The 24,803-nt window shown below is 47.9% G+C and overlaps 1 protein-coding gene across 1 annotated transcript in view; it reads left to right on the forward strand.

Moving 5' to 3' along the window:
• Positions 1 to 24,803, forward strand: part of INPP5D (inositol polyphosphate-5-phosphatase D) — a 121,725-nt gene that overhangs the window by 8,609 nt on the left and 88,313 nt on the right. Inside the window, 1 exon segment of the mRNA XM_042995668.1 lies at positions 8,777 to 8,840. Coding sequence (XP_042851602.1) covers positions 8,777 to 8,840 — 64 coding nt within the window.

Consider the following 24,803-nt stretch of genomic DNA (forward strand, 5'->3'; position numbering starts at 1 on the left):
GTGTTTTATTGTTATAAATATGATGGTGATGGAGGTCTTTGTGCAGAATTGTGACGTTTCTGGGTATAGATTCCCAGAGGTGGAATTATTGGATCAAAGGATAGAAATACTTTTTAGATTCTTGATACAGAAAGACCAACGGCTCTCCAGAATGTGGTTCCACTTTGTGCTCTGGTCGGCTGTACAAGAGAGTGCCTACCTCATTCCAGCGGCCGTGTGCTGAATCTTTGCTCCTAAAAAAACATTATTAGGTTGCAAGGTGAAAGGTGGTTAATACCTGTTCATTTCTCTTTGCATTTCTTGATTGCAGTCGTGGTAAACTTGTTTGACAGGTGCGTTGACCTTCATCATTCCTCTTCCGAGAATGGTCTGTCCATTCTCTCTGACATTTTGCTTTTGAAGCTGCCGTGTGGTTTTTCTGTTATCTGTTTGCATAAAGTCTTTGTATCACATTTGTTGCAAATATTTGCACTGTGGTTTCCCTTTAAACTTTGATTTTCTTGACATTCAGAGACTTTTCCCTTCTTTTTCCTTTGTGATTTTTTCTCTCTTTCTCCTTTGCTTTTAAATGTAGAGAGTCCCTCCGCTCAAGATATTCTGGGTTTTTTCTTTTTTTCGTGGGAGGCAGGAGGGTTAGGACAGGGCCTTTGGAACTTGATAGACTTGGGCTAAGGAGGACTCTGCCCGTCCAACCTCCAGCAAGTTGTCTAATTCCACGGGCCCTTGGTTTCCTTATCTGAAAACCAGGCTAAGAATACCTTTTGGGGTGCCTGGGTGGCTCAGTCGGTTAAGCGTCCCACTTCAGCTCAGGTCATGATCTCACTTGTGAGTTTGAGCCCCGCATCAGGTTCTGTGCTGACAGCTCAGAGCCTGGGGCCTGCTTCAGATTCTGTGACCCTCTCTCTCTCTCTGCCCCTCCCCTGCTCATGCTCTGTCTCTCTCTGTCTCTCAAAAATTAAACGTTTAAAAAAAATTGTTTAAAGAATACCTATGTAGTAGTGTCATTTGGTGAATTGAATTTAAGTGTACATCACGTGCAAAGTATTTGGGAAAAACAGATGGAGAGATGATAAATTTTTCATTTTTGTATGTTTATTTATTTATTTTGAGAGAAGGGGAGGGGCAGAAAGAAAGGGAAAGAGAGAATCCCAAGCAGGCCCCATGCTGTCAACACAGAGCCCAACACAGGGCTCAGTCTCACCGACTGTGAGATCATGACGAGCCGAGATCAAGCGTTGGATGCTAAACCGACTGAGCCACCCAGGTGCCCCAGTTTTTTGTTTTTTGTTTTGTTTTGTTTTTTACATTTGACACTTTAATCTCTCTGGAATTAATTTAATGAGTAGCGTAAGCCAAGGATGTATGTGTATTTTTTTCAAGTAGCCAATCATCTTTCTCAAGAACTTTCACTGAATGATTTACTTCTTTTCCTTTTCTGATTCATCCTTCACTGTATAGTAAGTCTTATATATCTCTTTCTTGCCTGTTAACCCTGCTCTGCCTATTGTCCATTTTCTTACATCACTATCATGCCAAATGCATCACCACAATTTTATAAACGATTTTATTTTAGGATTTTCACATCTATCGTTTTCAAGTATCCTTCCGGGCGAACCAGCTAATAATTTTGTCGAGTTGGGAAAAAAGACAGTTGCACCTCCAATTAGAATTCCATGAAATCCATAATATAACTTGCGAAAAGGGACATTTTAGTATTAGTCTTAATGACAAGTATAGCCACCCCTATTTAAAATTGTGTCATTTTCTTCATACAGATCCTTCATATTTCTTGTTATGATTACTTCTGATTACTTTACAATTTTGTTAGTTTTGTAAATGATAGCTTTTCCCCTGCAGTTACCCTTTTGTGGTAACTGAGAACATACAGGAAAGTTACAGTTTTCATGAATTCACCTTTTATTCTGTTACCTTACTCCTCCTGGTTTCAAATTGCTTTTCATTTGCTTCTCTTGGATTTTCTTGATGGACAATCCTGTTGTATGTAAATTGTGATCATTTTGTGGTCTACTGTCCAAATACTTATAACTCTGGTTTAGATTTCATAATTTATTACATTGGCCAGTATTTCTAAAACACTGCAGCGGAGGGTATTGGGAAGAGAACATATCAACCTCAGGAAGTTCTGTGAGAATCAAACGTGACAGTTCCTGGAAAGAATTTGGTACAATACCTGCATGGAGTTAGCACTTGATAAAAGTTAGTTGTTGCTCGTTGTCACGTTAAACAAGGACCCATCTTTTCCTAGTTTTATAAATAGTTTTGAATGACTAAGTATTGAATTTTATCAAGTGCCTTTTTAGTATCTATTGAGATAATACGTTGTTTCCCTTATTTCAGTATAATAGCTTAATTTTATAAAGTCCCTAACATTGGGACGCCTGGGTGGCTCAGTCGGTTAAACATTTGACTTTGGCTCAGGTCATGATCTCATGGTTTGTGGGTTTGAGCCCGCATCGGGCTCTGTGCTGACAGCTTGGAGCCTGGAGCCTGCTTCGGATTCTGTGTCTCCTTCTCTCTCTGCCCCTCCCCTGCTCACGTGCTGTCTCTCTCTCTCTCTCTCTCTCTCTCTCTCTCTCTCTCTCTCTCTCTCTCTCTCTCTGTCTTGCAAAAATAAATAAAATGTTAAAAAAAAAACTTTTAATAAATAAATAAATAAATAAAGTCCCTGACATTAACCATTTTTGCATGGTTAAAATTAACTGGTTTTGATCATGACAACTTTTGATTGTATTCTGAATTATTTAGGATTTTTGTGTATATGTGCATAGGTGAGATCGATTTATGTGATTTGGGTCAGGTTGTGGCTTAAGAGTCATATAAGTTTTATAAAATATGGAGACATTTATGTGGCATCATCATTATTAAAAAAAGTTGGGCAGAGGTGCTTTTCCTCAGAGCCACTTATAGAGATCATTTTTATTTTTCATTTATTTTTTATTTTAAAAAAATTATTTATTTTTTTAAATTTTATTTCTTATTTTTTAAAATTTACATCCAAATTAGTTAGCACATAGTACAACAGTGATTTCAGGAGTAGATTCCTTAGCGTCCCTTCCCCATTTAGCCCATCCCCCCTCCCACAACCCCTCCGGTAACCCTCAGTTTGTTCTCCATATTTATGAGTCTCTTCTGTTTTGTTCCCCTCCCTGTTTTTATATTGTTTTTGGTTCCCTTCCCTTATGTTCATCTGTTTTGTCTCTTAAAGTTCTCAGATGAGTGAAGTCATATGATTTTTGTCTTTCTCTGACTGACTAATTTCTCTTAGCATAATAGCCTCCGGTTCCATCCACGTAGTTGCCAATGGCAAGATTTCATTCTTTTTGCTTGCCGAGTAATACTCCATTGTATCTATATACCACATCTTCTTTATCCATTCATCCATCGATGGACATTTGGGCTCTTTCCATCCTTTGGCTATTGTTGATAGTGCTGCTATAAACATGGGGGTGCATGTGTCCCTTCGAAACAGCACACCTGTATCCTGTGGATAAATGCGTAGTAGTGCAATTGCTGGGTCGTAGGGTAGTTCTATTTTTAGTTTTTTTAGGAAGCTCCATCCTGTTTTCCAGAGTGGCTGCACCCGCTTGCATGCCCATAAAAAAATTTATTTTTAAGCAATCTCTACACCCACCTTGGGGCTTGAACTCATGATCCCAAGATCAAGAGTCATATGGTCTCCCAACTGAGCCAGCCAGGTGCCCCAGAGATACTTTTTAAATATTTCAGGTGCCTGGGTGGCTCAGTTGGTTAAGCATCCGACTCGATTTCGGCTCACGGGTCATGGGATCAAGCCCCGCATCAGGATCTGTGCTGATAGCATGGAGCCTGCTTTGGATTCTCTCTCCTCTCTCTGCCCCTCCCCAACTTGCGTGCGTGTACTCTCTCTCTCTCTCAAAATAAATATGTAAACATTTTTTAAAAAAGTTTTTAAAAAAAAGCATCTGTGCTTTCAGAAACCCCTATTTATGCATGTATGAGGACAGAGATCCTTCTTGTCTCTTATCTTTCCTCCCTGTCTTTTCTTTCTGTACTGAATTTCTCGAACTTTTCTTCCCCGGTAACATTCCCCAGGACACAAGCTGTTGTGGTATTTAGTGCTGACTCGTGAACTCCACGTTTTCCACTTCTGATCACTTTTCCTTTGTCTCCTGCTGCTCAGTTCTCACAACTGACTTTTCCCACACCAGCAATGCAATGGTGTGCTGAGTTCACAATCAGACTTCTCCAGAATGTCTTTTATTCTTTTCGCAGTGATTCTATGAAACATGGCGGTAACGCCTTTGAGTCCTTAGAAAAATGATGCCCTTGAGTGGTGATATGTTTTCATATGTCTGGTGGTTTTTCTTTTCTGACAAAGAACTGTCAGGAAATGTCGAGTCAGATTCTTTTGGAGATCAGAGTGGGTTTTTGCCCAAATCCTCTTACTAGCAAAAAAAAAAAAAAAAAAAAAAGGACCAGCAAGGATGGGGGTGGGAGCCCTGATCTGAGATCTAGCTGATGGGGGTAAGTGATGAGGGGTGGTATGGCCTCAAGGATAGGTGGGCTTCCTCCCAGGGGTCTCATATAAGGAACAATTTGCTGGACCCCCAGACTGCTGGGGCAGGGTGCTCAGCAGACCCCCAACAGCACTCTGGCTGCCTCCCCTCTGCCTCTCACCTGGCCACCTGGCCTTCCCTCACCTTCTCTCTTCTGAACTAATGGCTTCTTATAATTCATCCATTTTCTTACTCTCTTTCTCTGGGATTCTTTGAGGTTCTGGTGGTGAACGGTGAACAAACACTGTTGGTTCCTAGGGCTGACACACATTTTCCCTTGTTTCTATACGGGTCCAAGTGGCTTTTTTGAACACAAGGTTTCCACCCCTTGTTCTCCCACCCCATCTTGTCTACAACACTTAAGGAAGAAAAACAAAACATGTACAAACAGCACTAGAAATTGAACTGATATGTAACAAGAGTTACAAAGGGACTTAAAAACAATTATAGGGCATGCTAAGCCAATCAGCAAAGCGAGACAGAGACACTCATGAGGTTCTTGAATTTTAGAGTTTGATTTCTGCCTCTTTCTCTTTCTCTCTCTTTCTCCCCGCATGGGGCTGGCCGTGGCGAAGGATGTTTCTGGGTATGCTCGTCAGTGTTTATTTGGCTAGGAATAGTCATACAGATATAGTCCTGTTTATCTGACAGAATAAAAGTGCTCTGATATTTCTTCCTACTTCTGTTTCCTTGTCCTCTTGCATTAAAAAAAAATTTTTATTTAATGTTTATTTATTTTTGAGAAAGAAAGAGACAGAGTGCGAGCAGGAGAGGGGCAGAGAGAGAGGGAGACACAGAGCCGGAAGCCGGCTCCAGGCTCTGAGCTGTCAGCACAGAGCCCAACGTGGGGCTTGAACTCACCAACCGCGAGATCATGACCTTAGCTGAGTTGGACGCTCAACCGACTGAGCCACCCAGGTGCCCCCGCTTGTCCTCCTGCATTTACGTATAACTTCCCCAACCATATTGGGATTGATCAGGAAATGCCCTTCCCGGGAAGCATCTTCCCTCTTAGAACAGGATGGGCACCTGCTGTCACCTGGCAGCTGTTGGGAGTCATGCGGGAAATTTGCTGTAAGCCCCACGTCATCTGAGGTGGGACAGCCTCCTCCATACCCAGCCCGGCACCATCCCAACGTGGGTCTCCAGTGGGACTGTTCCTAACACATTCACCTTGAAATGCGACCTGCTCACTGGAAGGAGTAGCAGCCGAGGGCGTGTGTTAGCACCCTAAATTGTTACTGAGTCACCCCAAAAGAGCTGGGAAGGGCTGGATGACGCAGCCAAGCACGCTGTCTGGATTGCGTTCCCGTGTGGTCGTTGTCAAAGCTGATAGAGTCGTGGAATCTTCACTTGAAACATTTTACATGTGAGATTGTGCGTGTACATGTCGGTGCCACGTCTCTGTGTGGAGATACGCTTGTATGTACACGTATATGTGTGTTGTGTGTGTGTGTACATGTGTGCATTTGTACAACGTTTGTGCATCTGGGACCAGAATGCGGTGTAGCGGCTGAGGAGTGAGGGAGACCAAGGAGTGCCCCCCTCTACCTGCTCGCGGAGCCCCCGGAGCCCCACGGCACGCAGTCTGGAACAACTCATCTCCTGTGGGCTGTGGGTGTGGCATGAGTGGTGGTGGTGGTGACGTTGTACCTTTTCCCCACAAAGACCTGAAATGACCCGGCTCCGGGGTTGGCTTGTCTGGCCCTGTGCACCGGGGCTGCTGAGATATCAGTGTCTAAGGGGCAATGTCCTCTCTTCCTATCGGACTAGCTTCTGAATCCTGGTCTCTTTGAACAGCATGGAACTGAGTCTGTCTTTCCTAGAACTTCTCTGAAAAGGCCCTAACGGCTTGTCTGCCACACTTGATTAACTGAAGGGCCGTTCCGGTTCCGTGCAGCTGTCTGCGCCCCTCTCCTTGGGACCCTGTTCTTTTGCTTTAGGGGCTGGTGTTTGGGGCCTGCTGAACTTCTTGCACAAACCAGCTGCCCTCAGCCAAATGAGACTCTTCTGGCCCCGGTGTCATTTGCATATCTACTGGAGGAAGTGTCGCGAGAGAGCCAGCAGTGAAAGATAAGGGGGTAGCAGGGCGGAGCCACTCTTGGCATTTGTTGCTGGCTCTGCACAGGGGGCTGAGGCTGGAGGGGATGGCGACGGGGGGCTTGGACTGGGGTCCTGGGGCCGTCCTCCGTTTCTGGGACCTGTGCGGGAGGTGACGTGGCAGTGGCCTAGAGAGTCATCCCTGACATCTCTGACATAAGCCAGGTGCGCTGTCAGCTCAGGCTCTGGAGACAGGGTGCAGGTTGCTGAGAATTCAGAGATGAGACAAGACAGGAAAAGAAACTTCCCTGTGAGAACTGAACCAGGTGGAAGTGAAATTACGCAAAACAAATTCTCTAAAACTTTCTTGAAATATCCATTGGTTCAAAAGCCAAAAAAGATTGTAAAATTGACCACATAAAATCGTAAAACACAGCTAAAAAAAAAAAAAAAGTCCCATGAGCACTGTCAATGACAACTCCAAAATAGGGTAGCATCTATCAAAGTCTGGCAAATAAATAAACAAAAGATGGTCTTAAAAAATGTAATTCGCAGAAAATGTCAGTTTGTAAAAAGAAATTCGCAGAAAAAGAAAGACAACTATGAAACATAAGAGAAAGCGTTCAACCTTCCTCATAAAGAAAGGCAGATTAAAGTAAGCGATCATTTTTCTTTCACCTCTCAGATTTGCAAAGATTGAAATGTCTGATAACAGCCAGTTGGCAGGGTGTGGGGAAACAGACATATCCGGTTAGTGGGAGAAAAAAGTGACACAGCCTCACGGGAAGGCAATCGGTAGTCCCTGTCTCAAAATCTAGAGCCCGTGTCCAGCTCTTCTCGTGCCGACCTCCCCACAACCGCTAGTAAATGTCAGCACGTGCAGGGTTTAGCGTGCTCCAGGCATGTTCAAATGCTTTTCAGGGGTGCCAGGTGGCCCAGTCGGCCAAGCGTCTGACTCTTGATGTTGGCTCAGGTCATGATCTCACAGTTCGTGAGTTCAAGCCCCACATCGTGCTCCTTGGAGTTCTCTGTCTCTCCCGGCCACGTGCATGTGCTTTCTCGCTCTCCTAAATCAATAGGTAAACATTAAAAAATGAGAAGAAATGGGGTGCCTGGGTGGCTCAGTCGGTTGAGCGTCCGACTTCGGCTCAGGTCACGATCTCGTGGTCTGTGAGTTCGAGCCCCGCGTCGGGCTCTGTGCTGACAGCTCAGAGCCTGGAGCCTGTTTCAGATTCTATGTCTCCCTCTTCCTCTGACCCTCCCCTGTTCATGCTCTCTCTCTCTGTCTCAAAAATAAATAAATGTTAAAAAAAAAAAATGAGAAGAAATGCTTTTCGTACGTTAACTCACTTAATCGACACAGCAACAGGTAGGTGTTGTTCCTGTCCCCGTTGTACTGACGGGGAGGCTGAATCTGTGACTTCACCAGTGCATGTGAGATATAGGCACAGAGATGATAAAAAGTTAAGAAGCAGCTACTCATCTCTCATCATAGGCTGGTCAAATAAATGATCACACAACCACATGGTAGAACATGAGTTGGGAAGAATTCTAAGATTTTTTTTTTTTTTTTGGGTGAGAAAAGCAAATTTCAGAACAGCATGTATACTATGATATTATTTGCATTTAAAAAGACAGGGACATATAAGCTTGCATGTATGTTTAAAAGTTCCGGAATGGCTTACAAAAAGGAGTAGTAAATCTAAGAAGTGGGGCTCCACAGGAGCAGGAGAAGGAGACATTTATTTTTCATCCTTTACCTTTCTGCATGGTTTTAAATTTTTAAAAATCGGGGTATAATTTTAAGATCTAGTTACCCAACACGTATAAATGTTGAGCAGAGTGCCAGGCACCCAGGAGGGGCTGAGTAAGTGAAACTCCTGTAACGAAGCTGTCTTGATGGCGGATTCCTTTAAATCAGACCACGAAGCTGTCAAGCGCCAACGTAAATCACGCGCAAAAGACCCTACTGCCTTTCTTCCTAAAGTGCCTTGGGTGTGGAGGGGGTGGGGAAGGGGGCTTGGTACAGGACTGCTCAATGTCAAGGCCGATCTCCACCTCCGTATGATCAGCTCCAAAGTTCAGAGACATCATGCCCAGATTCCTCCAGCCAGGTCAGGAATTCTCCAGAGAAATGAATTCTCTCGCGTGGTTCTGATAAAGTCTTTGGTCTATTTCAGGTATCGGAATTGTGTTTACACGTACAGGATTCTGCCCAATGAAGATGATAAATTCACTGTCCAGGTAAGCCCTTTATTAACCTAGACACCTGGCCCTGCGTGGAGCCCGTGTTGGCAGAAGTAGGTGACAAAGAAGAAGAAGAAGAGAAGAAAAGCCTGTGCCCCAGACAGCCTGGACATGAGGGCCCGGCTGAGCCTCTTTCTCCCCCAGAAGTCTGTGGTTGGGGGTGGCTTAGTAGCTAAACTATGACCCTGCAGATTAACCCCGCTCCGTGACACGAGGAAGCAGGCCTGACAGACATTAACTTGTGTTCCTGAGTGCAAAGGAGAACGATGGTGAGGAAGGATGCCCAGAGACAGAGGAAGGGGACTGTGGCTTGTCAATTCTTTCCTTCAGGGAGCTCAGCTGAGTGAAGGTCAGTGGGCCAGGGAGGAGAGGAGGGGGAACTTCCAGGAGAACAGACCGTTTTTCCTGAGGGACTAGATGATTGCCCGGCGGGTTAGCGTGAGATGGTAACTTTCACTTCGCAGACGCCTGTTCTGCCCAAGGCTGATGCTCATGGCACCTGGCTGCACCAGGTGAAGTCCAAGTGTGTAAAATTTGCCATTAAATGTTAACAAAGAATCAGCTGCACAAGTCTTTCCAAGTCTGGAAAGACCACCCTACACATAGTTTGCATGACAAACACCACGGGCTCTGTGTGACCGCAGTGCATGACAACCAAGTGAGGTGGAGGCCAGGGGAGCTATTTTTATCTGGCTGTGTTAAGAGAGCATGGGGGTGGTCAGAACAAAGGAGGTGATGCTCTCAGTGTCCTCAGCAGGGACAGAGGAGTCACGCTCAGTTCTCGAGAGGCACCAACAAATAGGGTGCACCTGTGTGTGGAGCGGAGCAGAGGAATAGAGCAGGGCTGGGACACCGTGTCATGTAGGAGGAGCAACGGGGTCTGTGGGGTTTAGTTGAAAAGAAAGTAAAAGTGGAGGAAGAGAGGTGGGGCCCTATCGTTGATTCCAGAACGTGAAGGGAAGGATGCATTTTGTCCAGAACTAGATGCAGTTATGGAAACAGGGCTGGACTAGAGGGCAGGACAGCAGGCGAGTCCCTGGGGCACAGGTCGCTGGAAATGTGTCAAGAGGGAGAAGCTGTGTGGAGTGGAGCACCTCTGGGGAGAAGCTGTGTGGAGTAGAGCGCCTCTGGGGAGAAGCTGTGTGGAGTAGAGCGCCTCTGGGGAGAAGCTGTGTGGAGTAGAGCGCCTCTGGGGAGCCTATTTACAGGGTCAAAGGAATCACTTCAATGAGCCACTTGTCAGAGAGTGATGTCCTAAGGGCATGCTTGAACCAACCCAGGGGGTTGTGAAGCTGCCTCCTCAGGCAGCTGGGGCTGTTTGATGCAGGGGCTTCTGGGAGATACAAGTTTGGACTCACTGGGAATTACTCCACCCGGTAGAGGTCAGGCTGAGAGCCGCTTTTGGCTTCTTCGTCCTTTCCACATGTGCACCTACACCAGTATCTGAAGAGTATCCATCTGAAGAGTTTTGGCTAGCCTGGGGTGTCCCCCTGTCTCAGCTTGGTCACCAAGGATGAATGGCACATCTAGTATAAGACTGTCCGTTCATGTCCCTGGCGGCCGCTGACCACTGGTACAGTTGTCTCTCACGTGGGCTCCTCGCCCGCAGGGTGAGGCCTCGGGGAGGCCCGTGTGGGGCGGGCAGTGGGCCTCAGCTGCCTCTACCACTTTACGTATGTCTAGGACTGTGTGAACTTTCCTGGCCGGGTTGGCATCCCTGACAGGTGGTTTGCTGAAAGGAGTCTACACTCTCTTAAGTTAAAAGTTGGTCAATGCTTTTGATCTTTTTTTCCCCTTGTGGTTTCTTCTTTTCCTTCAAAGGGCAGAAGACTTTAAATATGACTAGGCCTTAAGCTGGAAAAGACACAACTTTGTGGCTTCTTGTATATACAGCGGTACCCACGACCTGTAAACACGTATAGACTGCGTCTAGTGTGCCCCGCCCCTCCCTCCCCCCACTCACCTTCGCACCCTTGCTGCTGGGTGGCCTGTGTGGCTGTGCGTGGCGGGGTGGCGGGGCACCGAGGGAGAAGGCCTGGACTGGGACCAGAGGGTTTGGGGCCCTGCACCCGGGTACAGCCTGCCGCGACTCAGCCCTTCTCTGTGGGTCCGCTCTTTCTCCCACCAACAGGTGCACTTCTCAGTTCCAGTCCCCAGAGGTAATCTGGGTGGCTCAGCCACCAACAGCTTTCTCTGCACAGGCCACTCGGGGGCCACGGGCCTGTGTGTGAACGGGCTGCCCGAGCCACTACCTGCCCCACAGTCAGAGTGTGAGGACAGAGGGTTACCTGAGGCCACGCTCAGCCAGGGCGATGGGCGGGCAGGTTCCCTAGAAGAGCTGGGGCCCTGCTGGACACGTGTGCTCCCGACCCCGGCACCGGGCCTGCGACCTCTTTGGTGGCCAACAGCAGGTAACCAGGGTGCGGGGATCTGTGAGGATGGGCAGCCTGTGGAAGCTTCCACGCCTAAGGATACACCTTCCTACAGAAAGACAACACCTTACCGAAATAATGAGAGTAGCTGGCTGCTGAGGAGCTAGTTAAAGCACGTGCCCCATGAGGCCAAGTCAGAGACTCGACGGGGCCTCAGTCCTCGGTCCTCGCCAACTGCCGCTTATTTTAACTCTGGTTCCTCTTTTTGTGTCGAGGCAAAACCTCATACTCTTTTCTGAGCTGAGCCACAGTTTCTAAATAACTCATTCCTTACACCTGAGTCTGCTCAGTGCCACCAGAATGTGAGGCTCCTAAAATAAGAATCAGGCCTGAAAAACTTGGCCAAGTGAAGCGGCAAAGGCTTTACTGGCTTTCTCATGTTAATTGCGTCCGCTCTTCTCCTGGGGCTTCTGTCTTTTTGGCAAAACCAAAGGGCCACTCCTGGTCCGTCCATCCGTCCGTTCTTTGTAGAGGGACCTCATGATGAGTGCATCGTGACCCGCAGGAGGAAGCAATCCTGGCCCTCTGTGACCTTGCTCTCTCTCCACCTTTCTCAGGCTTCCAGATAATCAGAGAGGGGAGGGAAGGATGTAAACTAACTTCGTTCAACGCCCCCCCCACCCCCACCCCTGCTGTTAAGTACGAATGTGGCTGACGCGTACAGACGGTGGAGCTCAGACCCGGGTCTCCACCCCAAAAGTGTGTCCAGACCTGGCTGGGTGTTGGCCCCCTGGGAAGGGTGGACTCTGGCAAGGGAGGATGAGGAGGCAGGGCCATGTGGCCTCTCAGAGAGAGAGGCCTCTCTTCCTTCCCAGTGTTGTTGATGACACTGGTCGTCACTGGCATTTGGGCCTTGTGGCGAATCAGTGAGGCACCTGGCACTGAGGCAGGAAAGCCTAAAACGTGTAGAACACCCACCCGGGTGACCGGCTGACATGGGGGAGCCATCACCTCCACCACTGCTGTCTTTATTGGCTGAGAGGAAACCAACGTAAGTCAGTCCTACCTCATGCTCAGGTGAGGGAGGGAAGGAAACATGGAGGAAATGAGATGGAAAGATGGGGGGAGAAAGGCAATGGAGAGACAGGGAAGAAGGAAAGAGAAATGAATGAGAAAAAGAGGAAGAGGAAGAAAAAAGGAAGGAAGGGGGAGGAGTAGAGGTGGGTGAGGGTGGGGGGCTGTTTTGACAGAAGACAGCGTGGAAATAGGTGTGGGGCAGAGCCAGCAGAGAAAGGGGAGGTGGGGAGAAGGGGAGGCGGTATTCTAGAAGATTCTAGGCAAGTGCCTAGGGGTGGTGGGAAGGGGGCAGATCTTGTGGTGACCAGTCTCTCTGCTCTGCTCCTTGGGCTGTGGATTTCTGTGTCTCGGTTACCTCAGGGGCCCGTAGAATTGTCATGGAGTTGTTCAACACCCTCTCTGCCCCCCAGGGCCTGAGAACCTTCTGGTCCTCAGGGGTGGGCAGTGCTGAGAGCCCTGTGTGAGGCCAAAGGAAGGCACACCAGCTCAGCCCCTCACGCCTGAGTTTCCCAGGCCCAGAGCTTGGGTTTCTTGTAAAGCCCAAACTCCTTTTCTGACTTGGAAAGGGAAGTGACACTCCTCTGAGGAGCATTGACTCCAGAATGAGCTGTCAGGCCTCTGTGGCTTTTAAAATGGCCCTCCTCCGTGGGAGATTACGGACAAGTTTGAAGCAGCACAAGTGGTCCTGATGGGCCAGCCTGAGCGTGAGCAAGGGGAGAGAGGAGGCTCACGACATGGCTCGTAAATGGCTGTCCCAAAGCCAACACCACAGTCGAAGTCCACACAGTCCTTTCAGCTGTGTTCCTACAACCCCTCAACCTTTGCCCTTGTTCTGACATCCTTCCTACCAAGAAGAATAAAGCAGAAAATAAAAACGGCCCCTGGTCCCCGTCACATCAGTGTTTGCGGTGAACTTCCTGTCTTTTCTCATGGTTGAGACTGTATCCAGGATATGGACTGTTTAAGACAGGAACACGCACGAGTTTTAACGCAAGTTTAAGTGAAGACAGAATGAATTTGAAACTCTGCCTCATAGACTCTTTCGGTCTTCTTTCCTGATTTAGAAGAAAAAGCCCAGTGGCTCAAGCCGCTCGGGTGAGAGGCTCATGACTCAGTTCCTGGTCCCTGACAGTGGCTGTCATGTTGCTCTGGGCAGTGTGGCTTTTGGAGACAGAAAACAAAACAACTTTCTAAAAGTTGTTCATTCGTCACAGTGTCCCGGAGGGTAAACGGTTGAGCCATTGTTATTAAGTTCAGGAAGAGGGTGGTAGCTGTTATTGTTCTGAGTGGTCACCAAGTGCAGTAAAGATTCCGTCTGAGCTGCTGGGCGAAGGATGTGGCTCTAACACACATTTCCTGACATTGCACAACGAGAGGGAGCAGAGAAGGTGCAGGCAGCAAAAGACACCCCGGGCCATGCAGAGGGCAGTGGGCCTGGTGGGGGCCCAGCAGTCCCTTCAGGCCTTGAAGGCCACCTTCTAGAAGCCTGCATTTCTTTACATTGAATTGAATTGGCTTGAACTGAATCGAATTGAATTTATTTTGTGGATTTTTAAAATTTTGCTTGCTGCAGAACACAGGCCAGTTTTCTAAGCTCCTGAACATCTCAAAACGTCCCCAGTTGCCTTTACACTCAAAGGGAGATTTGATGGGGATAAAATTTTTTGAGGACCAAGGTTTTTTCTCAAAATCCTACAGAGGTACCCTTCCAGTGCCTTCAGAAAATAGCCCCCAGTGCAAAACCCAAGGCCATCCTGGGGCTGGTTCCATTATGGGGAATCCGTTTTTTCTAATTTCTCTGCTTGGAAGCTGGTGTGAATTGTTTTCTACCCTTGTCGTTTTCCTTTCGTCAGTAGTTCCTGGAATGTGTTCAGCCTGTGTGCTCTGCAAATTTGGGTCTGTCTTTGGCTCAGACTTCTCTCCTGTTTGGTCTTTGAATAAGCTTTTTTGCCAGCTCTTCTGACTTCTGTTTGTCACATCTACTTCTACGTGACTGTCTTTATCTTCTCTACGCACCCCCCCTTCCCTGTCCCCAGACATCTTGTCCTGTCCCTGCCTCTCGTGCCCTAAGCCTTCTGGTCCACCTTGCCCCCCGAGATGGGCCCGTTTCCTCTTTGTTGCCCAAAGCAAAGCTCCCACAGGGCCATCCCCAGCTGTGGCTGGCAGGCTTGGGCACGGGGATGGGACGCAATTGTAACCAGTGGAATGTGAAGGGAAGTGTTCTGTGGGGCTTCTGGGAAAGGTCGATTTGTCTTAGAGACACAAAGACGAAATGGTCCCCTTTCTCCTATCAGAAGCTGTCATAGTGTGTGGTAGCTGGGGCTTTTGCCCCCCGCCCCCTTGCACCCAAGAGGCAGCTGGAGAGAGAGGCCAATACGCAGAGGAAAGAGCAGAAAGATGAAATGCACCTGAGGCCACCATCCCCCATGATGCCATTAAATGAACTGAACGCAATTAGCCAACCTGGTCACCGCCCTGCCTCCAGTCTTTCTTTCTGTTCAAGTAACTGAATTAGGGCCTTCCGTCACCTGCAGCCAGAAGTGTCCTAACATGCAAAGGTTCGGGCTCCCTAAGGGGAGTTTCAAAGCAGAAAACGAAAATTTTAAATTGAACATCCAGTTTCACTGCCCCAAAAGCCCACAAGCCCACGACACGTCCCATGTGGTCTCTGCCTTTCCGCTGTCCTTAGCTGCCGCCTGCACCGTGTTCCTGGACTCACTCCCCAACCCTCCCCCCAAATATTGCCGGTGACGCACCTCCATGCCAAACATCCTGGCGTTCAGTGTCCCCTTCTCCAGCTGTAACCACAAAAAAAAGCACAGAAACCAATCCGTGTCTTAGCAGCTTCTGCCCTGGGAAAGCCAGCCCCTCCTCTGGATTTGCCTTTCAAGATGAGATCCTGGGTCTAGCTGTGGCATATGCAAGAGGCCACTTAGTGTTACCCAACAGAAGGGAGTCTTTCCTCTAAGAAAATACCCCACCTGAGAGGCCTGCCCTGACGACTCCATAAAAATATCTACCCGCACCCCCGTCCCCATATCTTGCTATATCTTCCATATGGCACTTGTAACTACCTGACTTTATATACTTCTCACCTGATTCATGTATTGTCTGTCCCAGAACTGTCTCTGCCATGCAGTGGCCACTTGGTAAATATTTATGGAATGAATGGATTCTCTGCCACCCTTGAGAATACAGGAAGAGCTACATACTTCAGTCACAACTTGTTTTGCCCTAGCCGCACTCAGCAGTCCTAAATTGGGTCTCCACGGGATCCGCTTTATCTGTTGACTACTCACTCCTGTTTTTCGTGCCCTGTTTCTCGTTGCCTTCAGAATGCCAATTTCCTCTGCATTCTGGGCAGGGGCCTCTGTCCCACAGTCTCCGTTTGGCTGCCGCTCCCTCCCATGTGGATTAGAAGTTCACCATTGAGTTTTTCATTTTGCTGCAAGCCTGCCTTATCTGGCTCATCTCCCTCTTTAACTGGCCTTGTCATTTGTTGCTTTTTCCCTTCGTCCTCTTCTTGTGGGTTTTCACTCCTGGGTATGAAAGGCCCCGCCTTCTACATTTGTGTGAGGACATCAGATGCTTCCCAGGGTGTTTTCCTAGTTTCTGCCGCAGCATTTTCAGAGAAGGCTCCTTCCCGTCTTCTTCCCTCTACCCTCTGTTTCTTCTTCTGAAATACTGGGATAAAGGCAGTATGTGTCTCGTAGGCAGATTTCCAGGGTGGAGGGAGATGGTTTATGTGAGGCACGCAGTGCAGTGTTGGATATATGTGTGACTCCATGAATGATCGATTTACAACAACAAGGAACGGGGGAGAGAAGCAAGGAGGCCAGTCAGCTAAGCAACCCCCAGGCAGAAGCCCAGGCCTGCCAAGGGTTAAGGATGCCAGCTGCAGGGGAGGCAGAAAGTCCAGACATTTGGGGACACAGAAGACTCAGGAGTCCTGGGATTGGTACACGACAGTCAGAGGGGCTTGGGAAGAAGTGTGAGTGGCCAGGCATCCTGACTGGCCAGATTACTGCCCAGGAGCAGAGAGGAGAGGGAGGCACTAAGTTTGGGCTTCTCTGTCCTGTCTGGAAGGGGACCTGTTCGAGAACTGTGATTGGCCTAGGCCTGCTCATTCCCAGCTTTGAAGCAGTAGGGAAGACAGAAGGAGGGGGTCAGGGCAGGGGCTGGTGGCTGGGGTCCCCACTAGGCAGCTCTCAGAGAGCCTTGAGGATACCGGAGAGGTCAGAGGGAGGGTCCTCTCACTCCCCCTGGGTCCTACCTCATCGTCCCTTCTCACCACTGCCCCCCATCGATTGAGCCCTTCTTGGAGCCAGCCACTTGACATACGTTCTTTAGTTTAATCCTGGAAGGGAGTATCATTATCAATATTCTCACTTTAAATACAAGGAAACCAAGGGGCTGATATTATTTGCTTGGTTCACACAAGTAGTCAGCGACAGGATAAGGCTGTTATTTGACCGGCCATGCTCTGGCTCTGGCCAGGCCACCCTCCCTCTCTTCTTAGCTTGGCTCTTAGTCACTAAGGCACCCTGCAGCCTGGGCCTCCGGCTGGAAGGTAAGCGCCAGACTGAGTCTGCTGCTGCCACCATGTTTGACTGTCGGCCTTTGGTTTCCCAACCACTGGAGTTTGGCCCTAGCAATGGAACCAGCTGTGAGTTGTATGGCATCTGAGCCTTTAACCTTCTTGAAGGAGGCTCGAGATGACCCTACTTTTAAGCCGAGTCCAGTCAGCTCTATAGCCATATCTCCTGACCATATTCCTTAATGACTTGTCATTCCAGAATGACTTAGCTCAGAGAGGCCCCATTTGTACATCTGCTTGTTCACGCAGCAACTTCTGGTTGGGCGCTGGGGGTACAATAGTTAGCCAACTTCCTAGGCATTGTTCCTGCCCTTATGGAACAGATGTTCACCCTAGAGACTGATGACAAGCAATCATCAAGATTGTCCCCTGGACCGAGATCTATACCGCTTGAAGTAGAGGTGTTTCAGGTGTTTCTGTAGCAAAAGGAGCCCGCCCCAAATGGGAGGAGATGAACGATCCAACCAATGCCCCTAAAATATCATCACTCCCTCTTCTGTGCTGCCATAGCACTCCCCCTTTTCCCGCTACCGTGCCCTCTCCGTGTGGGTGGTCCTCAGCTCTGTTGTCTGTCCCCCCCCCCGCCCCCCGCTCTGGTGAACCGTGGGTGCCTCACGAACATGTGTGAGGGCTCGTTTGGTTCTGTGCTGCCCTAGAGCCTGGCACAAGACAGAAGGTTCATAAGCATTTGTCCAACAAAAGGCCCGTTTGGACTCAGCTTGAAAATGGTGCCTCTGTTTACCACTCAGGGCTCACAAAACCTCTGGAGGTTAATCTTAATCCCCCCATTTCTTGGCAGAGGTGTGCCCTGCTTTGAGCAACCACAAGAAGGAAAAATCCAAATTTCTTCCTAAGTATTGAATGACTTAATAGATAATCCGTTAGTCATTTTTACAAAGAAATTCACCATAAGAGAGTAGGAAGATCTCAAAGTCCCTTCATTTCTTCTCCTCCTGACAGTCCAAGTCAAGAGACCCTCAGTGCCTGCCCATCTCTCCGCCACACTTATGCTCCTTCATGACTTGGGGGGAAAGTTTCTGAAGTTTTGAAATGAAGAAATGTGTTTTCCAAAATCCAGTATCTCTGGCAAATATATATACTCTTAAGACCCTAAGAAGAGGCCTTAGTACCTCATACTGGGACAAGGAAAGGACACAGGGACACAGTCCCAGGCTTTCAGGAGGGAAACCAGACATTCAAACAAGTAGATTTCAAGGTTACTCAGAAGTCTGCAAGAAAAACCATTGACTGCTTGGGAAACCGGACAACAGAATGGCTCTCTCTTTGTGGGAAGGCATCAAGGAGGTAGTAAAGATAGTTACTTCTACCAATACCAAGCTCCTTCCTGCCCCAGGATCTTTGCACTTGCCCTGCCCTCTGCCTGTGACTCTGTCCCTCTAGATTACCATGTAGCTAACTGCCCCAAAGTTACTCCCAGGTCTTCCTGTCTAAAGTCATGCCCTGCCCTGACAATCATTCTATTTATACCCCTTTCTTCATAGCCCTGATCACTGTCAGCAACCGTATTAGTTTCCTTTTGCTGCTGTAACAAAAACTGCAAATGTAGTGATTTAAAAACAACACAAATGTGGGACGCCTGGCTGGCTCAGTCGGTAGGGCATGTGACTCTAAATCTTGGGGTTGTAAGTGGGAGTCCCTCGTTGGGTGTAGAGATTACTTAAAACTAAAATCTTTAGGGGCACCTGGGTGCTCTGGCTCAGTCGGTTAAGCATCTGGCTCTTGATTTCGGCTCAGGTCATGATCTCACAGTTTGTGGGATCAAGCCCTGCATCAGGCTCTGTGCTTACAGCATGGAGCCCGCTTGGGATTTTCTCTCTCCCACTCTCTCTCTGCCCCTCCTCTGCTCACACACACACTCTCTCTCTCTCAAAATAAATAAATAAGCATCATAAAAAATAAAATATTTAAAAAAAACATAACACATATGTATTATTTTACAGTTCTGGGGCTGCTAGCCTGAAATGGGTCTCACTGGGCTAAAATCAAGGTATTGGCTGGACTGTGGTCCTTTCTGGAGACGTAGGGGGAAATCTCTCTTCTTGCCTTTTCCAATTGCTGGGGGCCACCTGCCCTTCTTGGCTCACAGCCCATTTTCCCATCTTCAGCGTCAGCAGCAGCCAGTCAAGGCTTCCTCCCCATGCCATGTCTCTGGTTCTGACTCTCCTACCTCCCTCTGTCCCTTCTGAGGACCCTTGGAATTTGACTGGGCCCACCTGAATAGTTCAGGACACTATCCTTATCTCAAGGTCAGTACATCAGCGACCTTAATTCCTTCTGCATCTTAATCGCTCCCCCCCCCCCCCGCCCCAATGCCATGCAAGAAAAGCTATCTATGGGATTCAGGGGTCCGGGATCCGGACGTGGCCTTCTTTGGTGGGTTGTTGTTCAGCCCACCCCAGTGACTGTCTTTGTTATTTACCAACTCCCCTGTTTGTCCTCTGTCTCCACCATGAGGATATGAAACCCACAGGGGAGCTAAGACCTTGGCCGGCTTGCTCACCACTGTATCCCCAGCTCTTAGAAGAGCGCGTAGCACATAGGCGGTTCACCATAAATATTTGCTTTGCTAAATGGCTGAATGAAGGGGTCAATTTGTAACATGAGTGTGGGAGGAGACGCCTGCATTTCTTCACCTCTCAGTGGAAGGGAGTGGGGTAGGGACCATCAAAGGCCTCTGTGCTCTAAAAGTCTACGATTCCTTCTGTATCAATGACCTCAACCAAGGTTTAGGAGAAGGGGTGCTCGGAGCAGCTGTTTCATAATCTGTTCCGGGGTGTGGCGGCACACCGGGTGTGGCAGGCGGTGGGTCTGGGACAAAGTGAAGGCAGCAGGGGAGTTTGGGGGCGAGCAGCGGAGTTCATTAGGGAGCTGCCCCAGGCGGCGTCCCCCCCAGGCAGCTCCTCTCCAGGCTGAGGACTCAGAGTCTGTCTGCCAGCTGTCATTTCTGTCTCCCCCGGAGCACCTTGAGAGCTTCACAAAGAGAAAATGAAGCAAGCTGGAAAGAAGACCATCTCAGGGACCTGTAATTAAGGATAAAAATATCCCTCCTCGCCTCCCAGGAGCGGAGAAACAGAGAATGCCCCCGTCCCGGGGACCCGGGGAACCATGTGGGGTTTGGAAAGATCATGATTAGCACAGGTTGTGGGTATGGATGAGCTTGTACAATTAGAAACGCCACCTATATCCGAGCAGTGCCGAGCAGTTAACATGTGGTTAACTTCCTGACGGGGAGGACTGAAGCGTGAGGCATGTTAAATACAGAACCTTTGCTTGAGGAGGAGACAAAAGGGGAACTGGACACAGGGAAGGAGAAGATGGGCTTCCTTCTCTGCAAGCGTCAGAGGGAAATGGCGATTCCGAAGGCGAATGTCGAATACTGGGGGTGGAGGGGGACGAAGAGACCCCCGGCAGCACCCCCGCCTTCCCCTGCCTCCCGGCCCATCAGTCTTGAGCTGGACTGAGCCAGGCTGTGGAGCCCATGACTGTCCTGGGCCCGCAGGTGCCCCCACCCCAGCCCCCTGCCCCCCTCAGCCCCACCCATGCTTCCCACCTAAAGGACGTACCCCTGCTGGCGCGGGTGAACACATTTGGACCCCGTGGTGAAAATGGTTATGCAGGCAGGAGCGGAAAGGTAAATCAGGAGCACGTCCTGAGAGCGATGTCTTCCTGTCTTCCTGCTTACACAGCCCGGCTAGGACCACTCGATCACTCTGTCGGCTAACTTTTCTTTCTTTGCATTCAGAAGGATTACTGCGGACCAATGTGTGTTATCTCTGCTTTTGCTCTTAGCAAAGTAGTAAGTGACGGTGAGGAAGTTCAAACCGAAAATACTAAGCAGAAATGAAATCCCCTGCCCCTGAGCCATGCCTTGCTTCCTGGGAAACTGTCCGTGTAAATGTGTTTCTCTAAAATGTAACTTTAGAAGCTGTGACACATTTGCCGTCTTAAAAATAGTCTTAAAAGTACTTTGAGTGCTCATTAACGCCCTCTTTAAATGGTGACACTCCTCCCATACGTGGGGGAGAGATTTGCAAAAATTTGGCAACGATGGTGTTGTGCCCGGTCAGCTAGAGCAAACACAATTTTAAGTGTGCTCTGATTCCCTTTAAAAGTGGAAGTGGTCAACAGGTGCACACTTTCGGTTATAAAATAAGTAAGTCGTGGGGAGCGACGTATAGCATAGTAGCTCTAGCTAATAGGACTGTACTGTCCCTTTGAACGTTGCAAAAAGTAAGTATATGGCAAAAGCTCTGATTACAGGGGGGGAAATTGTAACTGTGGTGCTGAATGTCAACTAGACACGTGGTGATCATTTTGCAACACATATGCTTATATCGACTCATCATGTTGTACACCTGAGCTAACATGTTGTATGTGAGTTCCAGCTCAATGTTTTTCTTTATTTTTGAGAGAGGGCGCAAGTGAGTGAGGGGCAGAGAGAGAGGGAGAAAGAGAGAAGAACCCCATGAGAGAGAGGGAGAGAGAGAGAGAGGGAAAGAAAGAGAGAGAATCCCATTTAGGCTCCCCGCTGTCAGCAAGGAGCCCGATGCGGGGCTCGAACTCGCGAACCGTGTGATCATGACCTGAGCCGAGTTGGATACTTAACTGACTGAGCCACCTGGGCGCCCCTCAATTTTTTTAATGTAAAAAAGAGTTTATTGGAAATGTTGCCTAGGAACAGGTCAGTGATAGTGCTGGTAGTAATAAGAGCATCATTGCTTGAAGCCCTTATGCCATCCGGAGCTCCTGCTACTGTCAGTCCTGAGGCAGCCTCAGGCCACACTCCCTTTGGCCAAAGAATGTTCTCACTAGTGCCTCCCGAGTGCCCTTCCTCTGCCTCCGCCCCATTCGCCCTGTGCCGTCCCCTGGTTCCCTCCCTGGTAGAGCCCAAGAGGTTCTCTAGCTCTGGGGAATGAGGCAGCCGCTGGCCCCAGGAGGACATAAAGTATTTGGGTTGCAGCTGGTCTGAACGGAGATGTGCAAAGTGAGAAATGCACACCAGATTTCAAACACTTAGTACAAAAAAAGAAAATTGAAAATTTTAAGAGACAAAGAAAAGAATAATATATCTCATAATGATTTTTTTTATTGCAGATTGAAATCCTCCTATTTTGCTCTCTTGGGTTGAATATATGCATCAACTTAATTTTACTTAATTTTTTAAAACCTTTTTTTAACTTTTTTTTTTTCTTGTAATCTCTGTGCCCAATGTGGGGCTCAAACTCACAACCCTGAGATCCAGAGTTGCATGCACCACCAGTCAAGCACCACGTAAAATTCTTTTTTTTTTTTTTTTTTTTTTTTTGAGAAAGAGAGAGAGAGAATCCCACAAGGGGCAGAGGGAGAGAGATAGAGGGAGGGAGAGAGAGAAGCGTGGCTTACCCAAAGTGGGGCTCCAACTCATGAACTGTGAGATCATGACCTGAGCCAAACTCAGATGCTTAATGACTGAGCCACCCAGGTGCCCTTAAATTTATTTTCAATGTAAATAAATTCTTTTTAATGTAACTACTAGAAAATTTAAAATCGTATATAAGGCTCGAGTTGTATTTCTATTGGAGAGCCCAGAGTGTGGGCCAAAGACCAGCATCACCTGGGAGCTTATTAGAAATGCAGAGCATTGGGCCCAGAGCTACTGATTCAGAAGCAGCATTTAAACAAGATCCTCAAGCGACAGCCAAGTGTGAAGACCATGTGTGGGGGGGGAGGGGGGGATGGCAGTTGGTCTCACACATGACGGGAGGGAGGGCAAATCACCAGTATCTGAGAGCACAGATAGCTCCTGGGCCCATGAGGATGGCTGAACCACCGAGAATGCGTCCAACAGGTCACATGGTCAGAGATACACACAAGGGCGTTCACTGCAGCCATCCCTGCAAGCAGGGGACCAGGGAGAATCGCAGACAACCTGACTGTGATTAATAGGGAACCGATACGTGAATTGTGGCCTGGCCAGTGGAAGATTTTGCAGTTATTTGAAAAATTAAGGCAGAGTTGTGTACAATAAGCTGGAAATCTCTCCAAAATGTTAAAAAAGTTGCAGGATGATATGTATTCGAGTACAATTGCTTTGTTAGGGGATAGATTATATACACAAAGCTACACATGCATCAGAATAACAGGAAAGATGTCTGAGAAACTGTTAAAGGTGGAACGAGAAGGGGGATTTTCAGGCCATGGGGGGGGGCGGTTACCAACAAGAGAAAGGAATTCTGCTTTCCAATTTACACCCGTTAGTACCATTTTAATTTTTTTTTTTTTAACCATGGCTGAGGTGGAACTCCCGTAATCATTATTTTTCTTTTTAATATTTCACTTCTTGCCTTTATTTAAAAATTATTACTACAGGAAATGGGATCGTCTCAGAAAATCTGGGGCTGAGGTTGCTGTAGCTTGGGGTCCCAAACGGGAGTCCCCATAGAGGTTGGGGAAAGACAGCCTGAGACCTGATTGAGGAAGGGCTTGAATGCTGGGCTGGGGAGGTCAGAGACCGTTCTGTGGGTAGGAGGGAGTCATGGAGGGTTGTTTGTAACTGATGTGAAATTCCCATCATGCGAAATTAACTGTTTTGAAATGAACAATCCTGTGGCATCTGGTACATTCACAATGCTGCATGACCACCACCTCTGTCTAGTTCCTGGACATTTTCATCATTCCAGCATAAAACCCCAGACACATAGAGTAACCATTTGAAAGTGAGTTGTTGTTTTTTAAATTACCATTTATTCCTTACGCCCGTTTCCCCGACATCAAGACCCTTGTAGGGAAGTGCTCCTGTTCTCTTTCCTTCCCGTTCTTTCTCGTTTTCCTGCCCTTTTTTTCTTGTTTTCTTTTTCAACCCAAATGAAATGTGAATATACCTTTTAAAAGTGTTCAGACAAGGGTGCCTGGGTGGCTCAGTCAGTTAAGCGTCTGATGTCGGCTCAGGTTGTGGTCTCATGATTCGTGAGTTCGAGCCCAGCATCGAACTCAGCATCCATGCTGACAGTGCGAAGCCTACTTGGGAGTCTCTCTCTCTCCCTCTCTCTCTGCACCCCCCCATCTCAAAATAAATAATAATTTTAAGGGGCGCCTGGGTGGCGCAGTCGGTTGAGCGTCCGACTTCAGCCAGGTCACGATCTCGCGGTCCGTGAGTTCGAGCCCCGCGTCAGGCTCTGGGCTGACGGCTCGGAGCCTGGAGCCTGTTTCCGATTCTGTGTCTCCCTCTCTCTCTGCCCCTCCCCCGTTCATGCTCTGCCTCTCTCTGTCCCAAAAATAAAAAATAAAAAACGTTGAAAAAAAAAATAATAATAATAATAATAATTTTAAAAAATACTTAAAATCGTTCAGACAAAACAGAAGCACAGAGAGTAGAAAGCAAAATTCTGCCCTCATCATCGCCATACCCCTCTCTCCTCTGTGGGGGTAACCATTGCCAATGATGTGGTGTGCATTTACATAGAGATATGAGCTTGTACAAATATATAGCTTTTTAAAAAATAAATGGGATGATGTGGGCCGCCTGGGTAGCTCAGTCCGTTAAGCATCCGACTTTGGCTCAGGTCATGATCTCATGGTTCATGGGTTCCAACCCCGTGACAGGCTCTGTGCTGACAGCTTCTCAGAGCCCGGAGCCTGCTTCAGATTCCCTCTGTCCCTCTCTCTCTCTGCTTCTCCCTCACGGTCTCTTTTTCAAAATAAATAAATAAACATTAAAGAAAATAAATGAGGATAAACATTTTTTCCTATGTTCACTGACCATTCATATTTCTTTTCCTGTAATTGCCTATTTATAGTTTGTCAGTTCTTTTTCCTTTTAAAAAATCCTTCTGGTTAAAAAAAAAAACTCTTTATATGTTTTGCATATTAATTTTTGGGTTAGTTAGTTATGATGTAAATATTTTCTCCCAACCT

This window comes from Panthera tigris, chromosome C1 (genome assembly GCF_018350195.1).
Source record: "Panthera tigris isolate Pti1 chromosome C1, P.tigris_Pti1_mat1.1, whole genome shotgun sequence".
NCBI lineage: Eukaryota > Metazoa > Chordata > Mammalia > Carnivora > Felidae > Panthera > Panthera tigris.